General features: G+C 34.9%; 2 protein-coding genes across 2 annotated transcripts in view; one reads left to right on the plus strand and one right to left on the minus strand.

The window, feature by feature from the left end:
• Positions 1–13,171, plus strand: part of ZNF527 (zinc finger protein 527) — a 202,213-nt gene that overhangs the window by 94,258 nt on the left and 94,784 nt on the right. The window lies entirely within an intron of this gene.
• The window catches only part of LOC110590113 (zinc finger protein 420), a 145,939-nt gene continuing 144,883 nt past the window's right edge, over positions 12,116–13,171 (minus strand). Inside the window, exon 7 of the mRNA XM_021700836.2 lies at positions 12,116–13,144. Within this exon, the coding sequence (XP_021556511.2) occupies positions 13,056–13,144 (89 nt within the window). The 3' untranslated portion in view covers positions 12,116–13,055. The remainder of the gene's footprint in view (positions 13,145–13,171) is intronic.

A 13,171-nucleotide genomic window follows, 5' to 3' on the forward strand; every position in this document is an offset into this window, starting at 1 on the left:
TAAAATATTAGTAAACTATATTCAACAATACATTAAAAGGATTATTCCCCATGATGAAGTGGGAATTATTCCAGGGATAAAAGGATGGCTCAGTGTTTGCAAATTATTCAAGCGATACACCACATTAACAAAATGAAGGATGAAGATCATATGATTATCTCAATAGATGCAGAAAAAGTATTTGACAAAATTGAACATGATTCGTGATTAAATTCTGAACAAAGTAGGTTTAGAGGGAACATACCACAATACAGTGAAGGCCACATATGAAAAATCCACAGGTAACATCATACGCAATGGTGAAAATAGAGCTTTTCTTCTGTTCTTCTAGGATTAGGTCATTAGAGAAGAATAAGAAATAAAAGTCATCCATTTTAGAAACAATTTAAGTTGTCACTACTTGCAGATGACATGATAATGTACATGAAAACCCTAAAGATCACACACACACACACACACACACAAACTATTAGAATAAATGAATTCAGTGAAGTTGCAGGATACAATGTTAATACCTGGAAATAGGTTGTCTGTATGGTCACGCCAAAATAGCAGAACGAAAAATTAAGACAACAGTTCCATTTACAATTGCACCAGAAAGAAAAAATACCTAGGAATGAACTCAACTGGGGAGGTTAAAGACCTATATTCTGAAAACCCTAAAACGCTGATGAAAGAAACTGAAGATGACACAAATGGAAAGCTATTCCATGCTCAAGGATTGGAATATTGTTAAAATGTCCATACTACACAAAGCTATCTACAGATTCAATGTAATCCCTATCAAAATACCAACAGCATTTTTCACAGAACTAGAACAAATGCTAAAATTTGTATGGGACCACAAAGCACAGAATAGTCAAAGCAATCTTGAAAAAGAAGAACAAAGCTGAAGGTAACACAATGCCAGATTTCAAGATATACTACAAGCTATAATATTCAAAACAGTATGAACCTGATACAAAAATAGAGCAGTGGAACAGAGAGCCCAGAAATAAACTGACACTTATATGGCCAATTAATCTATGATGAAGGAGGCAAGAATTTACAATGGGGGAAAAGACAGTCTCTTTAATAAATGGTGTTAGGAAAGCTGGACAACTACCTGCAAAAGAATGTACTTGGACCACTTTTTTTTTTAAATTTGTGCATGCATAAGATATATTTGGAAGGATAAATAGGAAACTGTTCATGTGGCTACCTCATGGGAAGGACCCAGGTGTTGGACCACTTTCTAAAACCATACACAAAAATAACCTCAAAATGAGTTAAGGACCTAAATATAAGACTGTGAACCATAAAATTCTAGAAGAGTATACAGGCAGTAATTTCTCTGACATCGGGCATAGTACAAGTTCTCTAGATAGATCTGTTAAGGCAAGGGAAACAAAACCAAAAATAAACAATTGGGAGTATACCAAATGAAACTTTTGAACAGCAAAGGAAACCATTAACTAAAGAAAAGGCAACTTAATGAATTGGAGAAGATATTTGCAAATGATATATCTGATAAGGGGTTTATATCTAAAATACATAAAGAACTTATACAACTTAACAACCTAAAAACAAGTAATCTGATGAAAAAAAATGGGCAAATGACTTGAATATTTTTCAAAAGAATACGAAGATGGCCAACAAACACATGAAAAGATGCTCCTCATCATTAATTATCAAAAAATCGAAACCACAATAAGCTATCATCTTATATCTGTCAGAATGACTAAACTAAAGGCAAAAAAATAATAAGTGTTGGTAAGGATGTGGAGAAAAACGAACCCTCATGCACTCACTACTGGTAGGAATGGAAATTGGTACAGCCACTGTGGAAAACAATATCATGGTTCCTCAAAAAATTAAAAATAGATATACCATATGATCCAATATTTCCACTATTGGGTATTTACTGAAAGAAAATGAAAAGAGTAATTTGAAAAGATATATGCATCCCTATGTTTATGGCAGCATTATTTAGAATAGCTAAAATATGGAAGCAAGTGTTTATCAATAGATGAACAGATAAGGAAGATGTGGTACAATGGAATAACACAATGGAATATAATGTAGCCACAAAAAGATTAGATCTTGCCATTTGCAACATCATGGATGGACCTAAAAGGTATTATGCTGTGAAATAAGACCAAGTAACATAAATATCATATGATTTCACTCATATGTAGAATCTAAAAAACAAAAGAAATGAATAAAGAAATAAAAATGGAATCATACCTATAAATACAGAGAACAAGGTGATCGTTGTCAGAGGAGAGGTGGGTAAAATAGGATGAAGGGGAGTGGTGGAAGATATGGCTTTCAGTTATGGAATGAATAGATCATGGGAATAAAAAGCATAGTATAGGGAATCTCATCAGTGATAATGTAATACTATTGTATGGTGCCAGATGGTATAACAGAGAGAAGCTGAATCACTATGTTGTACACCTGAACAATAATGTAACATTGTGTGTCAACTACAGTTAAATAAGAAAAGTATAAAAACCTTTGTAGAGGCAATAATGAGTTTCCCAGATATGCAAAAGCTAAAGGAATTGTTTGCCACTGAATGAGCTTCATAAGAAATATTAAAGAGACTTTTTTAATCAGAAAAGGCCACAACTGGATATAAGAAAATATATGAAAGAGAAAAAAGGTGATCATATAGTAGTGGACCAACCACTTATAAAGCTGCTTATTAAAGTTAAAAGACAAAAGTAATATGAATCATACCTACAACAGTTATTTAAGAGATACATACAAATGTCAAATATGACAAAAAACTTATTACACGTGAGGGGGGTGGTGAAAAAAATGTAGTGCTTTTAGAATGTGTTTGAACTTAAGAGATCACCAATCTAAAGTATATTGCAATCTACAAAAATAAAGAGAAAGGAATCCAAACATGGACACTAAAGAAAGTCATTAAGTCACAAGGGAAGAGGGAGAAGAAGAAATGAACTACTAAAACAAAAAAAACAACAAAATGGCAATAAATACATATATAATTACTTTAAATGTAAATGGGATAAATGCTCCAATCAAAAGATAGGGTGGCTGAATGGATTAAAAATTAAGAAGAACCTATATGCTGCCCACAAGAGACTCACTTCAGATCTAAAGAAACAGACTAAGGCAGATGGATGGGAAAAGATTCTATGCAAATGGAAATGAAAATAATACTGGGGTAGCAATACTTATTTAACAAAATAGTTTAAAACCAAGGTGTAACGAGACAAGTGCATTACATAACAAATGAATTGATCCAATAAAATACAACACTTGTATATATTTATGTGTTCAACATTGGAGTACCTAAATATATAAAGGTAGTATTAATAGACACAATGGAAGAAATTGACAGTCATACAATAAGAGTAGGAGTCTTTAACACCTCACTTACATCAGTGGGTAGATCACCTAGATAGAAAATTAATAAAAGCATTGGCCTTAAACACATTAGAACAGATGGATTTAACAGATATATTCAGAACATTCCATTCCAGAATACACATTCTTCTCAAGTGGAAATAGGACATTCTCCAGGATAAATCACATGTTAGGGCAGAAAACAAGTCTCAATAAATTTAAAAGATTGAAGTCATATTAAGCATATTTACCAACCACATGTATGCAACTAGGAATCAAGGATAAGAAGAAAACTAGAAAAACACAAACGTGGAGACAAAACAACATGCTACTAAACAACCAATGGGTCAATGAAGAAATCAAAGAGGATATTAAAAAAATAGCTTGAGGCAAATAAAAATGAAAACACAATATTCAAAATCCATGAGATGCAGCAAAAATTGTTCTAAGAGAAGTTTATACCAATATAGGCCCAGGTAAAGAAAGAAAAGGAAGGAAAGCTTCCAAACATTCTGTGAGGCCAGCATTACACTGATACCAAAACCAGACAAGGAAGGGAGGATGGGAGGGAGGGAGGAAGGTAGTTAGCAGCAATTATCCCTGATGAACATGGATGCTAAAATCCTCAACAAAATATTGGGAAACTGAATTCAAAAATATGTTGAAAGAATCATACACCATGGTCAAGTGGATGGTTCAATACATGCAAATCAATCAATGAGATACACCACATTAACAAAACAAAGTATAAAAATATTGTGATCATCAATAGATCCAGAAAAACCAATCTGACAAAATTCATCACATATTTATGATAAAAACTCTCAACCAAGTGTTTATACAGGGTATGTACATAAATACATAATAAATGCTATATATGATAAACCCACAGTAAACATCATACTGAGTGGAGAAAAAGCTAATAGCTTTCCTCTCTAAGATCAGAACAAGACAAGGATTCCCACTCTCACCACTTTTATTCATCATAGTATTGGAAATCCTAGCCATAGCAATTAGGTAAGAAAAATAAATAAGGCATCCAAATCAGAAAGGAAAAAGTTAAACTGTCACTATTTGCAGATGACATGATATTGTATATAGAAAACCCTAAGACTCCACCAAAAATCTATTAGAATAAATGAATTCAGTGAAGTTGCAGGATACAAAGTGAATATAGAAAAATCTAAAATTAGTATTTATTAGTAACAATCCATTGCCTATCTATATACTAATAAAAATGATCATAAAGATAAATTAAGAAAAGTCTCATTTACAGTTGCACTAGAAAGAAATACCTAGGAATAAATTTAACCAAGGAGGTGAAAGAACTGTTCTTTGAAAACTGTAAGACACTGATGAAAGAAATTGAAGGTGACACAAACAAGTGGAAAGATACTGTGCTCATGGATTGAAGAATTTATACCCAAAGCAACCTACAGATTCAGTGTGATCCCTATCAAAATATCAATGGCATTTTTCACAAAACTAGAACAAATGATCCTAACATTTGAAGAGAACCACAAAACACCTCAAATAACCAATGCAATCTTGAGAAAGAAGAACAAAGCTGGAGGTATTGTGCTTATTTCAAGCTATACTACAAAGCTACAGTAATCAAAATAGAATGATACTGGCACAAAAACAGACATATACATCAATGGAACAATATAGATAGCCCAGAAATAAACCCAGGCTAATATGGTCAATTAATCTATGACAAAGGAGGCAAGAATACACAATGATGAAAGTCTCTTTCATAAATGGACCAGTTTCTTATACCGTATACAAAAATAAACTCAAAATGGATTAAAGACTTAAATTTGAGACCTGATACCGTTAAGAGTCCTAGAAGAAAACATAGGCAGTAAACTCGGACACCAGTCTTAGCAATATATTTTTGGATCTCCTTAGGCAAGGACAACAAAAGCAACAATATACAAATGGACTACATCAAATAAGAAAGCTGTTGCACAGCAAAGGAGACCATCAATAAAAAGAAAAGGCAACATACTGAATGAGAGAATGTATTTGCCAGTAGTATGTCCAATAAACAGTTAACATTCAAAATATTTAAAAAGTTCTCATATAACTCAACATAAAAGTAATCTGATTAAAAGGGCAGAAAATCTGAAAGACATTTTTCCAAGGAATACGACACATAAAAAGATGCTCAACATCACTTAACTATCAGGGAAATGCAAGTAAAAAACACAATGTGATATTACCTTGTATCTATCAGAATGGCTTTTATAAACAACAACAACAAAATGTTGCCAATTGCAACAACATGGATGAACCTAGAGGATATTATGCTAAGTGAAGTCAGACAGAAAAAGACAAATACTGTATGATTTCACTTATATGTGACTTCTAAAAAACAAATGAAAAAACAAACATAGACACTCATAGATACAGAGAACAAACTGATGGTTAGTTGGGAGCAGGTGGTTTGGACAAAATAGTGAAGGGTCTTATGAGGTACAGTCTTTCAGTTATAAGACACAGGATGTAATATACAGCATAGAGAATATAGTCAATATACTATAAAAATTTTGTATGGTGACAATAATTGGATTATTGTGGTGACCAATTTGTCATGTATATAAATATTAAATCACTATGTTGTACATCTGAAACTAATATTGTATGTCATTTATTCAATTTAATAAGAAGGGGAAAAAAGTGAAAAGTGTAAACTCTTAGAAATAGGGGTAAATCTTCCTGACCTTGGATTTGTCAATGGATTTAGATTTCAACCTAGAAGCAAAAGAAAGAAAAGACAAATTGGAGTCAAAAAAAAAATCATAATCTATTATCTGTGAAAGGACGTTATCAAAAAGATGAAAAGACAACATATACAATGGGAAAATATGTTTGCAAATCATAAATTTTTGTTGTTGTCATCTTCTGGTTGGGTTTTTATTAGATTTTAGTAAGGAAAGAACAGGGATTTAAAAGTATCTACTGAAAATAACTACACCTTCCCAGAAATTATTAAGTTAGTTAACTGGCATTCTTGCCTCTCCCCAGTTTTACTGAGATATAATCAAAATACTTCACTGTGTAAGTTTTAAAACATAACGATCTAACTTAAATATATTTTGAAATCTTTCTATAGGTACAAAAAAAAAAAAACTTGGGATGAGAAGTTTTAGATCTACTCTCAACTTTAAAATATACCATATAGCAGTGTTAACCACAGTCATCATGATGTACATTACATCCCTAGTACTTATTTATCTAATTAAAAGTTTGTACCTTTTGGCCACCTTAATTCCCCCTCCCACCACCTCTGGTAACCACAAAATTGATCTCTGAGTGTTTTGTTTTTTAGATTCCACATATAAGTGAGAGCATATGGTATTTGTCTTTCTCATCTGACTGACTTCACTTAGTGTAATGCCCTCAAGGTCCATCCGTGTTGTTGCAAATGGCAGGATTTCCTTTTTTGTGGTTGAATATTCCATTGTATGTGTGCACATGCCACAAATTCTTTATCCATTCATCCATCAGTAGACACTTAGCTTGCTCCCTCATCTTAGCTATTGTAAATTATCTTGCTGTGAACATGGAAGTGCAGATACCTCTTTAACATAGTGTTTTTGTTTCCTTTGGATGTATTCCCAGAAACAGAATTGCTGGATTATATGGTAGTTTGTTTTTGTTTTTGTTTGAGGAATCTGCATACTATTTTCCATAGTGGCTTGAACCAACCTCAATACCAACAGTGCACAAGTGCTCCCCTTTCTCCACATCCTTGCCAGCATTTATCTTTTGTCTTTTTGGTGACAGCAGTTTTAACAGGAGTGAAGTGTTAAGTTCATTGTGGTTTTGATTTGCATTTCCTTAGTTACTAGTGATGTTGAACATCTTTTCATGTAACTGTTGGACATTTGTATATCTTCTGCTCAAGAGATTCAAATCCTAACACCACTCAGCTTGTTTGTGGCTCTGGTCATTTTAATTAAAGAGAAAAAAAGCAATCAACTTTTCATCCTCCCCTTTATCAGAGCCCAATGAACTGAATTTCTACTCCCATCCAACAAGCTCTAGCAACAAGGTGGTGGTAGTTATCACTATTTTCTCTCCATTCTTCACACTCCCGTTTTAGCTGGGCTGAATGGGAAACTGAACTTCCACCCCTATCCATTGAAAACAGGGTGGGCATCAGTGCTCCACTTTTGCTTGAGTTGAGTCAGTGGGCCTCAGTAGGGAGCCAAGCATCCACCCCCACCCTCAAGCTATGCCTAAACAGGGTGACTGCCTGCAAAAAGGGAGGTTAAATAGGATCTAGAGTCTCAGAATGCAGCACACAAAATGTCCATGATAGAAATGAAAATCATTCATCATATCAAAAGCAGGAAAATCTCAAATTTAATGAGAAGACAATCAAAAGACATCAACACCAAGGTGATTGGAGTTATCTGGCAAGGAATTTAAAGCAATCATCATAAAAGTGCTTCAGTGAAAAAATTATGTACATACTTAAGCCAAGTGGAAAAAACCTCAAGGAAAAACATAAAGGACATGAAATATTTTGAAATGAAAAATACAGTAAAGAAAACAAAAGACTCGGGGCGCCTGGGTGGCTCAGTTGGTTAAGTGACTGCCTTCGGCTCAGGTCATGATCCTGGAGTCCCTGGATCAAGTCCCGCATCGGGCTCCCTGCTTGGCAGGGAGTCTGCTTCTCCCTCTGACCCTCCCCCCTCTCATGTGCTCTCATTCTCTCTCAAATAAATAAATAAAATCTTTAAAAAAAGAAAACAAAAGACTCAGTGGATGTCCTCAAGAGCAGAATGGAGAGTACAGAGGAAGTATCAGTGAAATTGGAGATAGAACAAGATAAATTACCCATTATGAACAACAGAGAGGGAAAATATGCTAAGTCTTACAAGGGAAGGATAAAAACTTTGAAGCTGAAAAAGCATTCAAAGGAATAATGGCAGAAAATTCCCCAACTGTCGCAATAAATGTAAGCCTACAGATTCAAGAAGCTGAGCAAACTCTCAACAGTGTAAGCCCAAAGAAATTCATGCCAAGATACATGATAATCAAACTTAAGAAAACTGAAGACTAGAAACAACTCTTGAAAGCAGCTAGGGAGAAACAACACATTACATATAGAAGAATGGTCCAAATGAGTTTTTTTTTTTTTAAAGATTTTATTTATTTGACCGAGAGAGAGCACAAGCAGGGGAAGCAGCAGGCAGAGGAAAGGGAGCAGGTTCCCCACTGAGCAGGGAGCCCGACAGGGGCTTGATCCCAGGGCCCTGGGATCATGACCTGAGCTGAAGGCAGCTGCTTAACTAATGAGCCACCCAGGCTCCCCCAAATGAGATTTCTTAGTAGAAAATGTGAGGGCCAGAATGAAGTGGCACCTTTTTCAAGTGCTGGAAGATTGAACAATCAGAATTTTCCATCAGCAAGAAGTATCCTTTAGGAACAAAGGTGAAATGAAAACCTACTCAGATGATAGAAAACTAAGATAATTTGTCACCGGGAGACCTACACTAAAAGAGTAGCTAAAGGAAGTTCTTTCAGCAAAAAAGAAATGAAGGAAACATGGAACATGTGGAATGAGGAAAGAACAGAAAAAGTAAAGATAAAGGTACATTTAATAGATTTTTCTTTCTCCTGTGGAGCTTCCTAAATTATGCTGGATGGTTAAAGCAAAAATGGTAACACTGTCTCATATAGTTCTTAAGGTATATAGAGGAAATATTTGATACAATTATATAATAAAGTGAGGGGAAATCAAAGAATCTCAGTTGAGATAAGGTTTTGAACTGGTTAAATGTTGACACAAGTAGACTATGGAAGTTATATATGTATAATGTAATACCTAGAGCAACTACTAAAAAATCCATAGAGATACACTCAAGAACTCTAAAGTAGAATTCTAAAAAATGCTAAAGTAACCCACAGTAAGGCATGAAAAGGACAGAGGAACAAAATAGAGGGAATGACCAACCAATAAAGTGGCGGATTAATGTTCATAGCAGGTTTGTGTACTAACCAAAAATTGGAGGGCGCCTGGGTGGCTCAGGCATTTGCCTTCTGCTCTGGTCATGATCCTGGGGTCCTGAGATCGAGCCCCATATAGGGCTCCCTGCTGAGCGGGGAGCCTTCTTCTCCCTTTCCCTCTGCCTGCCACTCCCCCTTGCTTGTACTCTCTAATAAAAAAATTTAAAAATCTTAAAAAAAAAAAAATTGGAAACCCAATGTCTTTCAAAGGCTCGATGGCTAGAGATAACTATGGTGTATCCATACCATGGAAAAATATTGAGAAATTAAAAAAACAAAAATTAGGGCGCCTGGGTGGCTCAGTCATTAAGCGTCTGCCTTTGGCTCAGGTCCTGGGATCGAGTCCCACATCAGGCTCCCTGCTCTGCGGGAAGCCTGCTTCTCCCTCTCCCACTCCCCCTGCTTGTGTTCCTGCTCTCGCTATGTCTCTCTCTGTCAAAAAAATAAATAAAATCTTTAAGAAAAAAAAATTTAATGTATCTGGAACAACGGGGATTTATCTCAGGGTAATCATGTTGAATGAAAAACACCAATCTCAAAAGGTTATATAGTAACAATTCCATCTGTTTTTTAAGATTTTATTTATTTGAGAGAGAGGGGGAAGGAGGGGCAAAGCATCTCAAGCAGACTTTGTGCTCAGCACAGAGCCTGACATGGGACTCAATCTCATGACCCTGAGATCATGACCTGAGCCAGATTCTTAACTGACTGAGCCACCCAGGCACCCCTGATTCCATTTATAAAGCTCTGTTTAAGAGAGCACGGGCACGCAGTGGGGAGGGGCAGAGGGAGAGAGACTCCTAAGCAGGCTCCATGCCCAGTGCAGAGCCTGACATGGGGCTCAATCTCACAACCCTGGGATCATAATCTGAGCCAAAATCCAGAGATGCTTAACCAACTGAGCCACCCAGGCACCCCTATAAAACAGTCTTGATATGACAAAATTATAGAAGAGATTACTGCTTGCCAAAGATTAGGAGTGGGAAGCAGGGGGAGAAAGGGGTTAAGGGTGTGACAACAAAGGGACAGAACAAGGGATCTTTGTGGTGGTGGAAGTTCTGTATGTTGATTGTGATGGCAGAGAAATCTACACAAGATAAAACCATATAGAACTACATGGACACATAAACAAGTGCATGTAGAACCACTGACATCTGATAACATGTACAGATTGTGCCAGTATCAAATTTGATATAGTACTTTAATTATGTAAAATGTTAATATTAGGGGAAACTGGATGTAGGATACACAAACTAAACAGTACTATGGGGTATTATTTCTGCAACCTCTTATAAATCTATAATTATTTCTAAATAAAAACATCTTTTTAAGAAAAAAGATTTGAGAGTGGGGGGAGGGGCAGAGGGAGAATCTCAAGCAGACCCCGAGCTGAGCACAGAGCCTGTCACAGCACTCGATCTCAGGACCCAGAGATCATGACCTGAGCTGACACCAAGAGTTCAACACTCAACCAACTGCACCACCCAGGTGCTCCAATTAAAACATCTTTTGAAAGTCCCAGTAGAAAACAGACAAAATATATGAATGAGCTATTCACAGAAAAGGAAATCTGAGTTCCATAAATATTTGAAATCAAGGTCTAAATATAAAACATTTTAGATGTGGTACAGGGAAGTGAGCTTTCATATCCACTGGGCACATACCTCACACGTCTAAAATCACCAGCATCTGCATCCTCATTTAAGGATTCAGAAACCAAATAAAGCTTTGCAGAGATATGCTAAAATTCCGTCTGCTCTGATGCAGGCATCTATACTTGGCTTGACACTGTCAGAATATTAATCATGTTTTACATGTATGAATGGTCTCTCAATTTGAAAGCAAGCCAAATGTAGGTGATTTTTTTTTTCCAGATGGAGAGCCAATTATCTCAACAAATGACTATTTCTTTTGCTTCTTCACTGTTTTCAACTAGAGAATTTGTGTTTGAAATAAAAAATTTTTAATTTGCATCAAGTAAATGCTATGTATATACTGCTGGTTTTTATTATCTGAATTAACATTGTGAGGAGAGGGTAAGCAAAGTATCATCTTAATTCAGTTTGGTTTGTGTATTATTAAAGATAATTTTCTATAAATGTATTTGATCATAATCCATTTTTAAGTTGTTTCTATAGGTCGTGTCCTTCACCCATTTGATTCTTAGAGAAATAGGAAAATAAAGGCAAGAAAGACTACAAAAGATAGCAACATAATCTTAACAACCAGATTTGTTACCAGCATATTTGCTTTCATTCTTTTATTAAAGAAATGTTACAGATAAATATAACAATTCCATCTAAACCTCTCCCACTTCCTGAAAGGCAACCAATGTCATAAATGGATCTATGACCAATACACAGTACTGTTCTTTGCATTATTTTATTAATACAAATGTTTCATCTTTTCACTGTACATTTTGCTTTTTTTCCTCTCAATATTAAACTGTGATCTATGTAACTATATGTTAAATTTGTACCTTCTCTCTAAATACTGCATTCTATCATGGCAATTATTACATGGTATTAGTCTATCCTTCTACTAATGAGAATTTGTTGTCCAATTTTGTAAAATATAAATCACGACGAACATAGGGATGTACATCTTCGTGCCCATATCTGCGTGCCTCTGAAGGCAATACACCAAAGTAGAAAAGACTATTTCATATTTATGTGTTTTTAGAGTGATTCAGTTACTCTAAAGTAATCAATCTTTTTCATTTTCATCAGACTTTTAGAATTTTGCTTTTTATATTCTGGTCTTCAATCTACCTGGATTTTATTTTTGGATATGGTATAGAGTAGAGAGCTATCATTTTTGTTCATATGACTCTTCCATTTATTCAATAGGCCATTCTTTCTCCAGTGACTTCAACAGCAATACCATACACAAATTTCCATTATCTTTCTTCAATCCTTGTTTTGTTTCCACTGATTTATTTACTTAACAGGAACACATTATTTAGACACACCAGCTTTAAATAAATATGTGATGCTATCTGGTAGACTGTGTCTTCTGTTTTTCACTTGTTTCAGCTATTTGTGGCCCTTTATATTCTCATATAAAAGTTTAAATCAGTTTGTGAAATTCTTAAAATTTAGTGAAAACTTTTGAGTGGAAGTACCTTAGAGACTTAGGAATTTATATTTTTGAAATGTGTTTTCAGACAATGTTATTTTTCTCAAAATTTCAGGTCCTATTTGTGCCCTTCAAAATGTTTTGTAACTTTATATGTGTGTGTCTTGTAATTACTGTTGTGTTTATCCTTAGACATTTTATATCAACACATTTTTGAATTAACTCTTTCTTGTGTAAGAGGATATTTCTATAGTTTCTCTCTTTTTCCCCCAATCTTCTTTTTCTTAATACAGTGGCTAGGTTAGGAGCTCAACTGTGATGCTGATATGCTGGTAGCAGATATCTTGTTTCATATTTTAATAAGAATGCTGAATAAATATCAATAGAGGTCTACGAAGGTTTTTGATGTTCAGTTTATTCATTACACAATTTGTCACGTTGTGTAAGAATTCTCATGTTTCACAATTATGTGACTTCTTCCAAAGGCTTTCCACATTCATAGTTTTCTGCTCTAGAACCGATTATGTATTGTGAAAGGAGGTGCTAATTCTGAAGGCTTTTCCATCTTCACAATATTCATAGTGTTTCTATTTCTACTGAGTATGAATTCTCTGGTGTCTAACAAGGTGTGACTTTTGGCTAAAAGCCTTACCACACTCATTACAATGATAAGGCTTCTCACCTGTATGTTTTCTCATATGAAGTGTAA

This window comes from Neomonachus schauinslandi, chromosome 16 (genome assembly GCF_002201575.2).
Source record: "Neomonachus schauinslandi chromosome 16, ASM220157v2, whole genome shotgun sequence".
Lineage (NCBI taxonomy): Eukaryota > Metazoa > Chordata > Mammalia > Carnivora > Phocidae > Neomonachus > Neomonachus schauinslandi.